Source organism: Xiphias gladius, chromosome 12 (assembly GCF_016859285.1).
Source record: "Xiphias gladius isolate SHS-SW01 ecotype Sanya breed wild chromosome 12, ASM1685928v1, whole genome shotgun sequence".
NCBI lineage: Eukaryota > Metazoa > Chordata > Actinopteri > Istiophoriformes > Xiphiidae > Xiphias > Xiphias gladius.
Genome location: NC_053411.1, coordinates 5564991 through 5577431, shown reverse-complemented (window position 1 = coordinate 5577431; position 12441 = coordinate 5564991). Strand labels below are relative to the sequence as shown.

Here is a 12441-nt window from a genome sequence, read left to right as displayed (position 1 = left end):
AAGGGGGGATTAGTGCAGAGAAGTAGACTGGTTTTGCAGACGACAAGAGGGGTAAGAGTGCGTGTGGGAGAGTGCGAAGCCAGCGAGCTGAGTGTGTGTGAGGGCTTTCAGTGGAAGCGCTGGGAGGGGATCTCTTTTGTTCATGGGGAGTAGAAGGAGGAGGATGAAGTGAAGGAAGGAGAGTGAGGGAAGGAGTGGAAGGAAGGAGTGATGGATATGCTACTGATGGAGAGACGGGGGGGTGGAGTGTACCTCAGAAGAAACTCAACCCCTCCACTTGGACTTTTTCCAGCACTGGGAGCAATAACATTTTTCATCGGTGCATGCATGAGTATGTGTGTGTGTATATACAAGCTCTCCACTGTGCATGCATGCCAGGATGTGTGTATGCCAGTGCATATGAATGCTGGTGTTAATGTTGACTGCAAGACGTGAGGACAAAGGCAAGAGAGAGAGACAGAGTAAAGACGCTAAAACCGCTAGAAAGCTGCTCTGTCGCTTCAAGCGCACACAAAGTCATGTATTATAGCCAGCACTGGGGTATCAGATGATGGCATGTGGAAGGGGCAACAACAATCCAATTCACTCTTTCTATACAAGATGGATCTTGTTAGAGTAACTTGTCGTAGACAACAAAGCACTGCGCTGCACTCCGTATGCTGCAAAAAAAAAAAAAAAAAAAAACATTTGGAGGCAGTGAGTTAGTTTAAGTTTGAGTTAGCACTCGGCCCTAAATCAGCACTTCAGGTTGAAATACTTTTATTGGCAAAATGTACACTTTTCAGGAAGTGGGATAAACAGCCTCGTCGTAGTTTGAAAACTATGAATTTTTGAGCTTGTCCATTGAAGGTTTGAAAACCCAAGAGGCTGCATACTTTCCTCCGTCCAAGAGAACAATGTAACACTTCAGCTGAAGTCAAAGTGAGAGTATGTAACCTTAAAAGAAAGAAACAAAACATTCTTTTTTTTATGCACTAATATGAACCCTTGCTCAACGCAATGCTCTCAGGGGTTTTGTTGCTACAGCCTTTCTTGATCTGGTATATAAAGTAGATAACTTAACACACATACATTATATATATATGAGTCAGTTTAGAGTCAGTTTGTTCACTTTATGATGCTAACTTTCAACTTTATGTTTCTTTATGTTCTTCTGTTACTGTTACTTTGATGCTACGTTTTAGCACTTACTGTTATCCTAGCTCAGCTAACTAATATTTGTTTTTAGATTTCCGAACAAAGAAAATACAATGTGTTAATCACTGAGTTTCAGGGGTGCTAATAGACGGATATTTGAACTTTGGAGAGAACCAGGCTAACAGTTTCCATTTGCTTCCAGTCTTTATGCTAAGCTAAGATAATCACCTCCTGTCTGCGGCTCATGCTTAACACAAAGACACAAGAGTGGTATTGATCTTCTCATTTAACTCTTGGGGAGAAAGCAAATAGGCACATTTCCCAAAGAGAATGTATATAGAATGAATATAAAGATTTCCTGTGCTCAACCACAAGTGAGAAATTTTTAAATCACAAAAGAAATTTAAACAGAAACACTTCCCAGACATATGCCGCCTTCAATCTCAGTATGTGATCGCTACAAACTGAGATACACTGTCAAATTTCAGTGGTGGCTCAGCTCCCCCACGCGAAGACAAACCTTCTACATCCAAAACTTAAATTTCCATGTTAATCGGGAATTTTAATGTCAATCCTACTTAAATTATATTTAATGTTGATCCCAGGAAATGGAGCATGATTTTTGCCTGCACTGTTAGCCAAGGTCAGTTTCCCCATAGACTGTAGCAACGATGGGCTAATGCCAAACCCAGATGGACTATGCTCACTGTACGGTCTTTTAACTCCTAATTAGAACTATACATACTTGCACACACACATAATCACACACACACACACACACACAAGCATCTGAGGAGAGGAAAGCGTGAAGCCTGGGAGAATAATCGAGGTGGTCAGAGTTAACCATGGAGAATATTACAAAAGATCTGAGGTAGAGAAGTAGGCCTGTCCTCATATGGGTTATTAATGTGTTCGTTTATTAATAAGCCAAGTTTCAAGATGACTGGCTGTTATTGCAGCGGGGCAGAGCAGGACAGGGTTCCGAGCCAAAGCCTCTTAGTATTAGGATCATCTCTGACCCATTGTAAGTCAATGGGTAAAGATTATCTAAAAGCTAAGATGCTTTGGAGTAACAGGTCTCTTCCTCTCCCACATGAGACCAAATATCTGCTACAACAGCCAGAAGATCTACACCCCATCCAGCCAGCCCCCACACAAATAGTCAATTGACTGCACAACAGCTGACACAGAGTGAATGAGCTTCTAACTTTCTCTCTGAGGCATCATTTCACAGGTAAATATAGCCGAAATCACAGCACAGCCGTTGTCTTTAAATTGTGTGTATGTGGATTTTGTCAGGCGACGTCACAGTTAACATGTAGTCTTAATGGGCCGTGATTCAGTCACTATTTCATACTCGTTTCTTTGTCTGACAACAGAGAGACAGCAAATGACAGCAACTTTATTGGGGATTCAGCGGTATTAAACTGCTGTATATGTGAGCACAGCGAGTAGGAGAGAAGCCAACAGATAAAGGGCTGAAAGTGGCTGACACTAGGCAGAATGCAAATACGACGCAATGACGTCATGAATATGCCAATTAGCGTAGTAGCATCTAGCGACATTTGGTGACTTTTCTAGCGGGCTTTAGCAGCTTTCCATTGAAAGCAGTTGTTTACAGCAGTTCCACAACAGTTTTCAACTATGCCCTCAATATTGCACACGCACTGATGTTTCGGCAATAAGCCAGCAGCGGAAATAGTCACAGAGCCAAACCGTTGTCTGTATAAAAGGGAGAGCCGGCATGGCGGGATAGACGCCGACGCTGATGTGTTACATGTCGCACCTCTGATTGCAGAACACCGGCATGCTATCCAAAAAATAAATAAATAAATCACACACAGGGGCAGCATTATGCCCCCTTTGTTTGGTTCAGTGTAAACAAGCAAAGCCGGCATAATGAGGAGTCTTCTTAACAGCAATATACCAAGATCTCTGTTCAAAAGAGGCTATAGTGAGATTGAGTTCCTCCTCAGCTAAAATGCAACACAACAAAAGGAAAGGATCTCTCTGAATGCCAGGTTTTTTGAGCATGTTTCACAGAATCAAAGAGCAGGGGCTCTTAGACCCACCAACAACCGCACAGGATGAAAACCATCAAAGACGAGGCAGACACCATTTGACTGTAGCCTCAATAGACCAGAATGCTAGTTGACTTCTGAATATGAGGCATGACTCAGACAATGTCTCAGAAAAACCTGGTGTCTTGGATTCACTGTATTATTATCCCTCCTTTCGCCTACACACAACACAACTGATCGCAACACACACTCTTTTGTGAAATGCAGAAAATCAGACACTGAAGGAGGAGACAAGGTGGGTTCACCAATAAAATGTAAATTACAACACTTCCTGCAGTGCAATGAACTTCGAAAATTGATTATACAGTGGAAGAGTAGAGATTTCTTTTAAAGGAACTGATTTAGCTTTTGGCAAATTACGTCTATCAACACATTGTTCGGCTACGAGTTGGCATCATGTCTGCCTCTGTGAGGCCTGCATAATGTGTGTCAAGTTTAAGCACTGCGTCCGTTTGCCGCATCTCATCTTATCATATGAACTGTAGCAAATACAGAGAGGGGAAGCAGCTGCCAGTCTCTTAATCGCGCCACGCTAAGTTGATCAAAGAGCTCATTCTGCCCAAAAAGTCAATGAATTCCTTTAAAGCTTACCAGGTTTCATGCTGGACTTCACAGGGATAAATATTATGGGACGTGTCAGTAATGAGGAATGAGGGGCTGGCTCGGTTGTATGTGAGCAGGAAGCAGCTAGTCATGGCGGTGACCTATAGATCATCAGTCACTCTCCCTGTCGGGGCCGTGTCACATCAGCCAGTACCACTGTCAAACCCGGCCGTGCTCGCAAACCATCCATCTTTCTATGAGCTCACCTTCCCTCACAGTCTTTCACGCTTTTTGTTTCCCTCTCCAAGCTTGTCATCTCCTCTCCCATGCTATCTTTCCCTCATCTCGCGCTGACAACACCCTCTTCCTCTGTTTCTGCCCCTTTGCTCATATCGGTCGACGATGTTTGCCAAAACTTCAGCTGTGACAAGGCCCAGCTGTCCATCAGTACACCCAATCATTTGTCTCTCTAGTGAAGACACACACTTTCTCTTTAACATTCAGTTACAAAACCATTTTGGGCCTGTGTCCAATCAAAGCAGTGTGTTGACGTTCACTGGCAGAAGGCGAGAGGAAAGTGATGGAGTTTCAGTGTTGATGAAAGTGACGGGACTTCAAGGCTGAAACTGGAATGAATTCTGGCTGCTGAGGTGGTTTCTGGGAGATAAGAGGACACAACATTTGTCTTTTGTTTTGCATTTTACGAGTTCTGCATAACAGTGTGTATGTGCTATGCAAAAAGGGACTCCACCTTGTTGTTGCTTATGGGGAAAGCAGGTGTAAAAAAGACCAAACACACACAGACACACACTACAAATATCCTCTTCTCTTCAATTAATTTCTTTCCTAAAATCCTTAATTTCCTTCAAAAAGTGAAAGAGTCTGCTAGCACTTTAAGAATTATTAAACTTGTGTCCTCTAGAAATCAACTTTTTTCTAGAATTTCTCAGAACTGAGTCTGTATCTTGGGGATTATGCAAGTGGCTGCACCAGAATCAAGAACATTTCATCTTAATTTGAGAAAGTACTTGAAACAAGCTAATTTGTTTCGGAAACTGGTTAGATTAATAATAAATAAATAACGCTGGCAGGTTTTTTCATTTTTTTGGGAAAATAAGGCTTTATGGACTCAATAACATACCAAAATGGTTCAGTTAGAAGGACTTTTTTGCAGTGCAGGTTCACACGGCACACAGAATGGCTAAGAGCTTGGAGATCTTAACGCACAGTTTAGTATTCAAGGCACAAACACACACATACCAGCACATCCTCCGTCACAAACCAGAATCCACACACACACACACACGAAATGACAACAGCCTCAACTCCCTCCCATTGCTATCCCATTTATCTTGAATGATGCCCAAGCCACAGTAGCTTCTGCCCAACCCAGTGTTGTGGAGATGTGCAGAGCAGCAGCAGAGCTGGGAGTGTCGGGATTCCGAGCCTAAACAAAACTTAAGAACGGGGGGTGGTAGACAGAGGAGGGGGAAAGAGAAGAGAGTGCTGAGAGGAAGAGCTAAGAGACTGGAGTGCAAGTAAAAGAAAGGATAGAGAAGGTGATGAACAATGTGACAGAGGTTGCCCCTACATTGAACACCCCTGCGGCCTGCAAAGTCCACATACACTTTCATACTGTCTACCCACCACACCAGTCTGCTTCTCTGTGTCACCCGGGGGAGGAGGATTGACCTGGCCCAGTCCAAATGCTGCCAGGAGGATTGGATGATCCTGCTTAGGCAGGGTGTGCTGTGAAGCAAGCTAATGAGAGGCCAATATGTGTGTGTGTGTGTGTGTGTGTGTGTGTTGGCTGGCTTTGCTAAGGGGCTCTGGGTTCAGCCACCCAGGACAATCTGTCCAGTGATGCTGGGACACATGTGACCCCTTCAGACCTATGGCCTGGATTACTGTTACCACTACTATCGCTGTGAGAATGCGTTTGTGTGCATGCATATGTTTCCGGGGAAGAAAGTTGCTTGTTTCTGCATGCGTTCCAACACTCTGAACCAGCAACACGCTTTTAATCTCCTTCATCCTAATCATCAGCACTTTTAACAATTACCAAAATCCCAAAGTCACTTCTAAAGCCCAAGGGACTGGGGAAGTAAATTAGTTCTTTAGCCACCCCCAGCATATTTACAACGCCGCTTTATAGCTGTTATGATGTTGATGAATGTGCACTGCCCCTGCCAAATAAACTTATAATCGAGTGATAAAATAATGAATGAATTCCGAGTGGAACAACAGTCCATGACGCCTGCCAATTTTCTCACCTCTCGTGTGTGTGTGTGTTTGTGTGTGTGCGCGTGCGCGCACATCTGCCCTCCTCTGTTTACCGTCTAGTGGTAGCAGTGTGTGTTTAATGCACACTTGCACACGCAACAAAGGAGATACATTAGGACCACACACTCTTTACACATGTGTCCGACAGAGACGGGAGGGGAGGTCGAGCCCTGTGAGGCTCATTTATGGGTATGTGTGCAGGCATCTGTTGAGAATGTGCGGCTGCAATAGACCTGTCTGTTCACATGTCTGTATTTTCACAGTCCAGCTCCATCTGCCTGCCTGCAATGCCAAACGAAAGAAAGAAAGAAAGAAAGAAAGAAAGAAAGAAAGAAAGAAAGAAAGATAGTAGCGACTTGCTCCCTTCTTCTTCTCCTGGCGTTTCGATTCTGCCACATCAGCTGAAACCTCTTTTCAAAGCTCCTGTTGCTCTCAGCTTGTAAACTTACACACACTTCTCTCACTTCTCTTTTTCACCGGGGGGGGGGGGCAGGCTGCTGCCTGCTCACTTTAACAGGCAGCTCAAGCAATATGGTTCATATTCTTTCGTTCTCTTCTTCTCTCCTCTGCAGTCCTTCTCCTGTTTTCAAACTCTCTCGCTCCTAAAATAAAATTTAAAAAAAAAAAAAAAAAAAAAAAAAACTACCCTGTGGGTATTCTCTAATCATCTACCCTAAAGATGTGTGTAGGCTCGCCAGGCTTCTGCTAACTTGTCCACACAGCCCAAAAAAAGCCTCGGTGCACACATGCATTATTCATGAAAGGGAAACCTACAGTTGAGATGGATTTCACACCGGTGAAACTGGGTGTGGAGTTTCTGCCATACAAACAATCAATAAATGGGTGTTGAAATGCTGCTCCTTTGATATGACACCCCGTTTGACCTACTAACACTTCTTCCACTCGTCCTGCTCGGTCCTAGATGGCCCTCACCAAGAAAATTTCCAGTGATTTTTTTTTTTTTTGGAATCTTTTCTCTGGTTTTTTGTATTCGAAACACTTAGCCTAGTTAGCTAGTCTTTTATCCAGCGCCAATTAGCTGGCGATTAATGAATTATTGAGAAACGGGAAGGGGGGATTAAATTTTAATGTGGATCTTAGGGGGAATAGTTGTATTACAAGTCACCGCAAGCGCAGAGCGAGGAGACGCCCACCCTCAGCAGCCGTTTACAATAATCTACAGCCGTTTACTAAAGTATGGAAAGAGAGAAAAAGAGGGAGGGAAAGACTGAAAGCAGAGGGAGGGGTGAATGAGAGGTTTTGGCCTTAAGAACAGACACTGAAATCAAACTGGCAAAAGGGCCAAAAACTACAAAACTCCATATGCTGCGATCAGAGGAGTGACCAAAGCCAACATTCTCTCCAACTGCATTCATATTCTGTGTGTGTGTGTGTGTGTGTGTGTGTGTGTGTGTGTGTGTTTGTGCCCACCAATGAGACCTACAGTGAGTGATCCCAAGTGTGTGGGTTACCTGCCACCCCAGCACCCACTCCACTAACACCCCCCGCCCCCCAAACTCCTGAGCAGTAATGTAAGATTCGATCTTTCATTAGGGTGGCCGTGTAAGGCCGATAATAGGAGATCCTGAGATAAGGCTAATGTATTTCTGTGGGGGGGGGGGGCTCTTTCCAAGGTTATCGTTCTGGTTCAGTTCTCTCCTCCTCAAGCAGAACCTGTATTGGCACTTGAGTCTTAACTGGTATTGATTTACTTAGGGTTAGGACTCTCTCTACCCGCACTCTGCTCTCTCTATGGCTCCTTCTGTTTCTCTTTCACCTCCTGGCACCTGTCTCTGTTTATATTCCTCCCTGAACACCTCTTCCTCTTCCCTTTCTGTCGGGTCGCAGTAATTTCCATTGAAGGAGCAGTCAATAAAAGGGTGGCTGCAGCATTTTCTGACCGTGAGCATTTTTATACTACATTTTACTGTACCTTACATCAGCCTGACCATTTTATTTGTTATGCATCGCAGGAATTAAACAGGTAGAAAGAATCTGAGCTATCTGTAGCCTCCACTAAGCCCATGAGTGTCTCCTTTTCCTCCTCACCTCTGTCACTCCTGACACATCTTTGGGTGCGTCAGTGACTGCTGTAGTGCCATAATTAGTGGCTGGATGTGACACATGTTTCCAATTTGCTACGTCTGTTCACCGCACTGGAGGGGGCTGGGAGACGGAGCGAGGTAGAGATAGAGACAGACGGAAAGTGACAGGAGGAAGAAAGAGGGAGAGAAGGACCGGGATGGAGGACGAAGCAGAGACAGACAGGAGAACAGAAATAGAAGCAGCATGAGAGGAAGAAGAATACAAGAGAGAGGGTTAAACAGGTGAAAAGGGGGAGGGAGAAGAGAGTGAGGAAGAGAAGGAGCTGGAGATTGCTCACGGAGGCAGAAAGAAAGATGGAAGGAGTTGTGGAGGGAAGCTGCAGGTGGACAGTCTAAACTTCAAAGCAGAATACCCAGCAGAGGTCTAGAGGTTAACAACGTGACAGTCCATTTGCTACACAGACAAGATGTGAACCATACATGCGCTCCTGCACCTGATTGATACAGACTCCTGCTTCTGCTTACTTTTTGCCTCATTTCAGAAGTACAAACCAGATGTGGGTGGGCTCAGGGCCTTGTCCTTGGAAGATGTGCACTATTTGGACTAGCATGGGCTCTTAACATACTTCAGCCCGGGGCCAAAACCTGTTTTGCCATGAGGCTGCTGAAGCTGAACTACCGCTCTTGTTGTGTCGAGAGCGAGAAGAAACAAGTACATGGAAGTGTGTAAAAGGGCCGAGAAAATAAACTGGAGGAATAACTAAGCTGATTAACTATGAATGGTAAGCTTCACGAATAAGCTTCATAGTCTACAATAGGCTTTGTATTTTGAAGATATGAGTGTGCAAATCTGTGAAAATGACTACAGAGTCTAGCGTCAAAGCCATCACCTCCCTAATTGCCAGCCAGGCCCATTCACTAAGCCCTGACACCCACCTAGCCTTAAACTCCATTAGGAGACAATGGCGTGGAATCACCTGTAAGGCCTCAAAAGCCCGAGCTGTTGGCTTCTCTCGGAGAATTACTCTCCCGTGACCAACTCTACTCCCCGTCGGCTGTATCCACCCACTGGTGACAAAAAGCCCTCATTAAGGGCTTCATGCCTGGCTCCACAGCAGGGGCCCACGCACTGTCACATCTGTGGAGAGGGGAAGAGACCGGGCAGGGCCCTAGCCTACAGCACACGGACGCATTAAAAACCTGTTAGTCTCTGAAAAAGCTCCTGCCGTGGGTGTGACCTGGGGACGGGAGGGTTTGGTAGGCTGTCACCAGTGAGCCTAATCGAGTTTAAATTTGCTTTTTTAGGTTCTCTCTTTTTATTAGAAAGTCAGTAATGTAGGCAAAGTTACAAGTAAAGGGGGCTATTCAGGATCAGTGTTCCACCTAAGCTGATTTGATGTCCTACTTATCAAGCTGAAAAATATCACTGTTCCAGCCTGTCCCCGGCAATGTAGTCAGGATTTGCAGAATTGAAGCCCGGTGTCACTAAAATCCCCCCCTTCACCGCCATACAAGCCGCCTTGTTGTTCTCCAGTCCCCCCTCGCTGCCACCAGGCAGTCTATTCAGACACAGGGAAATTGGCAGAGGTGTGAGAAAAGTGGTGTTGGTCGTTAAGGCCGGACGGCCGGAGAGGTGTTTAAAATGACATTTCCTCAGCTAATGCCTGACACCTTCTCCAGAGGAAAGGAAGGGGAGGAAAAAAAACAAAAATGCAAACGAGCGTGGCCCAGCGGGCAGACTGGGTGTCTGGGAGGCCTGCGGCAGGGGCCTGGACTTTAATCAAGGTCATCCAGCAACAGCAATTAGAGTATCACACACGTCTTTATTATCCTACGCACAGCTTCCATCTTTTGGCCTGGAGCTTACGGGGACTTTACCAATAAGGAGACCTACAGCTGGATTATCCACAATAATCAGTGCGAGGGTGGCGAATTCCGAACAGCTGTGGAGCAGAGCAGCCCGTTTCAGCCCCTGATGCTTTTATTTTCTGCTTCTGCGATATTACGAGCGATGGAGACGGTGTGAAGAAAAGTGCGTCGAACTGGGAAAAATAAAACCATTAATAATAATTTTTAAAAAAAACCAAAACAATCATGAGTCCTCTCAGAGGGATCGTGTCCGGCCTTGTGTGGGCCTGCGCCCTCAACTGCTGCCCTTATCGAACTTTATGGTGTTCTGTATTTCATGTTGCATCGCCACAAGGCACTTAGTGGTGCACTTAGAGGAAGTTGCTTTCATTAAATGTTGCCCCCTTTCTCAGCAGAAGTTGCATTTCACTCTTCGAACATGCAATTAAATTAATTAATTCGAGCAGTTTCTTTCTTTTTTCTCTCTCTCCCTCTGTCTTGCGTGGGCTGGAAGCTTCGAGTTCAAACCTGCAATTAGGCAACCAGTAAAATTCTAAAAGGTCTGCATGTGAGAGCGGCTCTTACCTTTCGTTCAGGGAATTCCAGTAGATGGGCTCCATATTGCTGGCCGTCGTCCCCAGTAAATCCAGTAAGAATACCAGCAGGATTCCCAACCCATTCCCACTTCCCCGACACGCCATTTCAACCCTGACACCCAGCATATGCAGCCCCATTTCGACGAGATGGGCAATATTTTCTGTTTTCAATGCTGCTGCAGTGAGACTCTCAAAACAATGGATGTGCGACTACCGCCGATCGGGCTCTAGGTAGAGACAGTCAGAGTGTGGAGTGAAAGCCTGCCGTGTACAACCTCATGGATCCGAAATTCATCAGACTGTTCTGGGTCGAGCCAAAACCACACGCGCAAATGTGCAGGAGAAACTTGTTCGATCCGTGCGTCTGGATCTCCAAGAACGAGGGTGTTTTTTTTTTTTTTCAGCGCGTCCACGGTCGTACTATTTCAGTGCCAATCCCATGACTTTCCCCTTATTTTCTCATTAGTCCTCCTGTTTGCAAAGCAACGCTCCTCGGCGCAGATATAACTCCACTGAATCGAATTTTCGGAAATTTATCGCCACCCAGGAGCTATTTCTGGTGCCTTTCGTTGCGCCCTAATTGTCTTTTTCCGAACAGTGTTCCCTTGTTCTCTGTGCCGACTCTGTGTGATTTCTCTCCCATTACCTTGTTTTTTCTCGCAAAAAAAAGATGTACCTCCCGACGTATCAGGGTGGACTGAAAAGGGGATACCGGCAGTCTGCTGGAAGGGAACAATCGGGCTAAAACTGTGAAGGCAAAGCGTTTTAAAATGGAAAAGATGTCACTCGTGTCCACAGCTCCATCCTCATAAAGACATGTTGATGCTCGGTGGGCTTAGTCAGTGCGCATTACGATCCTTATTCTCCTCTTTGGAAAACACACAGGCTGAACAGGGGTTGTAAATCCGAAAATCCTTCAGCAATGGACTCGTAAATAAGGAAAATAAAAGAAAAAAAAAAACCCCAAACAAATCGGGATCCAAATCGATGATAAATCCAAGAATCAATTCACGCTACAACACAAGAAAACTGCGAGAGAGAAACAAGCCGGAGAGCTAGAAATTCATCTCCACTCTTACAATGTCACACAAAGGCCAACGTGAAACTTGTGAAGAAATAAAAAAAAAATAACAATAAGACGTGAGTTGTGAGCATCAGTCCCTGTTGGAAATTGACGCCTATCTGATGTAGCGCATCATTTGGAGAGCTGGACGTGTCGCGTCTCCGCCAGAGGACAGCGCTTCGTTCGTTATCTCATCCGTCTCTCTGCCTCAAAATCCCACTGGTTTGACTTGCCCTAATGCTCGCAGCACATTGACAGACCGACTGGCTTGTTTGAGAGGAGGAGGAGGGAAAAAGGGGACGTGGATGAATGGAAAAAAAAAAAAAAAAAAAAAATCCCCATCCTCCGACTGGCAGGCAGGGCGCACTAGCGGAGCGCAATTCTTCCAGGCTTGTTCGAGGGGGCGGTAACGAGTCCCTTTCAGCGCCTCCTCTCTCCTCCTCCTCCTCTCTGGGTTTTTAGGGGCCCCGCCGACTCGGACCTCTGGACTCCCTGGCGCTCTGTTCTGCCTCCTTTCAAACGGCGAAGAAGAAACCCCCCCCCCCCCCAAAAAAAACTCTAGACGCTCGCCAACGTGCGCACTCCGCTGCTCAACGCCATGACGGAAGAGCAAGAGCGCCCTCAATGAGTTTACTGGGCATCACATGTGGCACTGGAGGAGGATTGCATTTAAAAAACAACAAAAAAAACAAACAGCTACTATACAAATGTCACAGCACAGCTAAGTCCCTATAGGATCATTTAAAGGGTGTGCATTATAGATGAAATGTGTAACAAGGTACAGTATGAGCTCACATCATGACTCCTTAGAGATATTAAAGGGGTATTATGCCTATATTTTAAAG

The 12441-nt window shown here is 45.4% G+C and overlaps 1 protein-coding gene across 1 annotated transcript in view; it reads right to left on the bottom strand.

Moving 5' to 3' along the window:
* Window positions 1-11867, bottom strand: part of efnb3b (ephrin-B3b) — a 77416-nt gene extending 65549 nt beyond the window's left edge. The window contains exon 1 of the mRNA XM_040141366.1: window positions 10523-11867. Within this exon, the coding sequence (XP_039997300.1) occupies window positions 10523-10671 (149 nt within the window). The 5' untranslated portion in view covers window positions 10672-11867. The remainder of the gene's footprint in view (window positions 1-10522) is intronic.
* Between the last annotated feature and the right edge of the window lie 574 nt (window positions 11868-12441).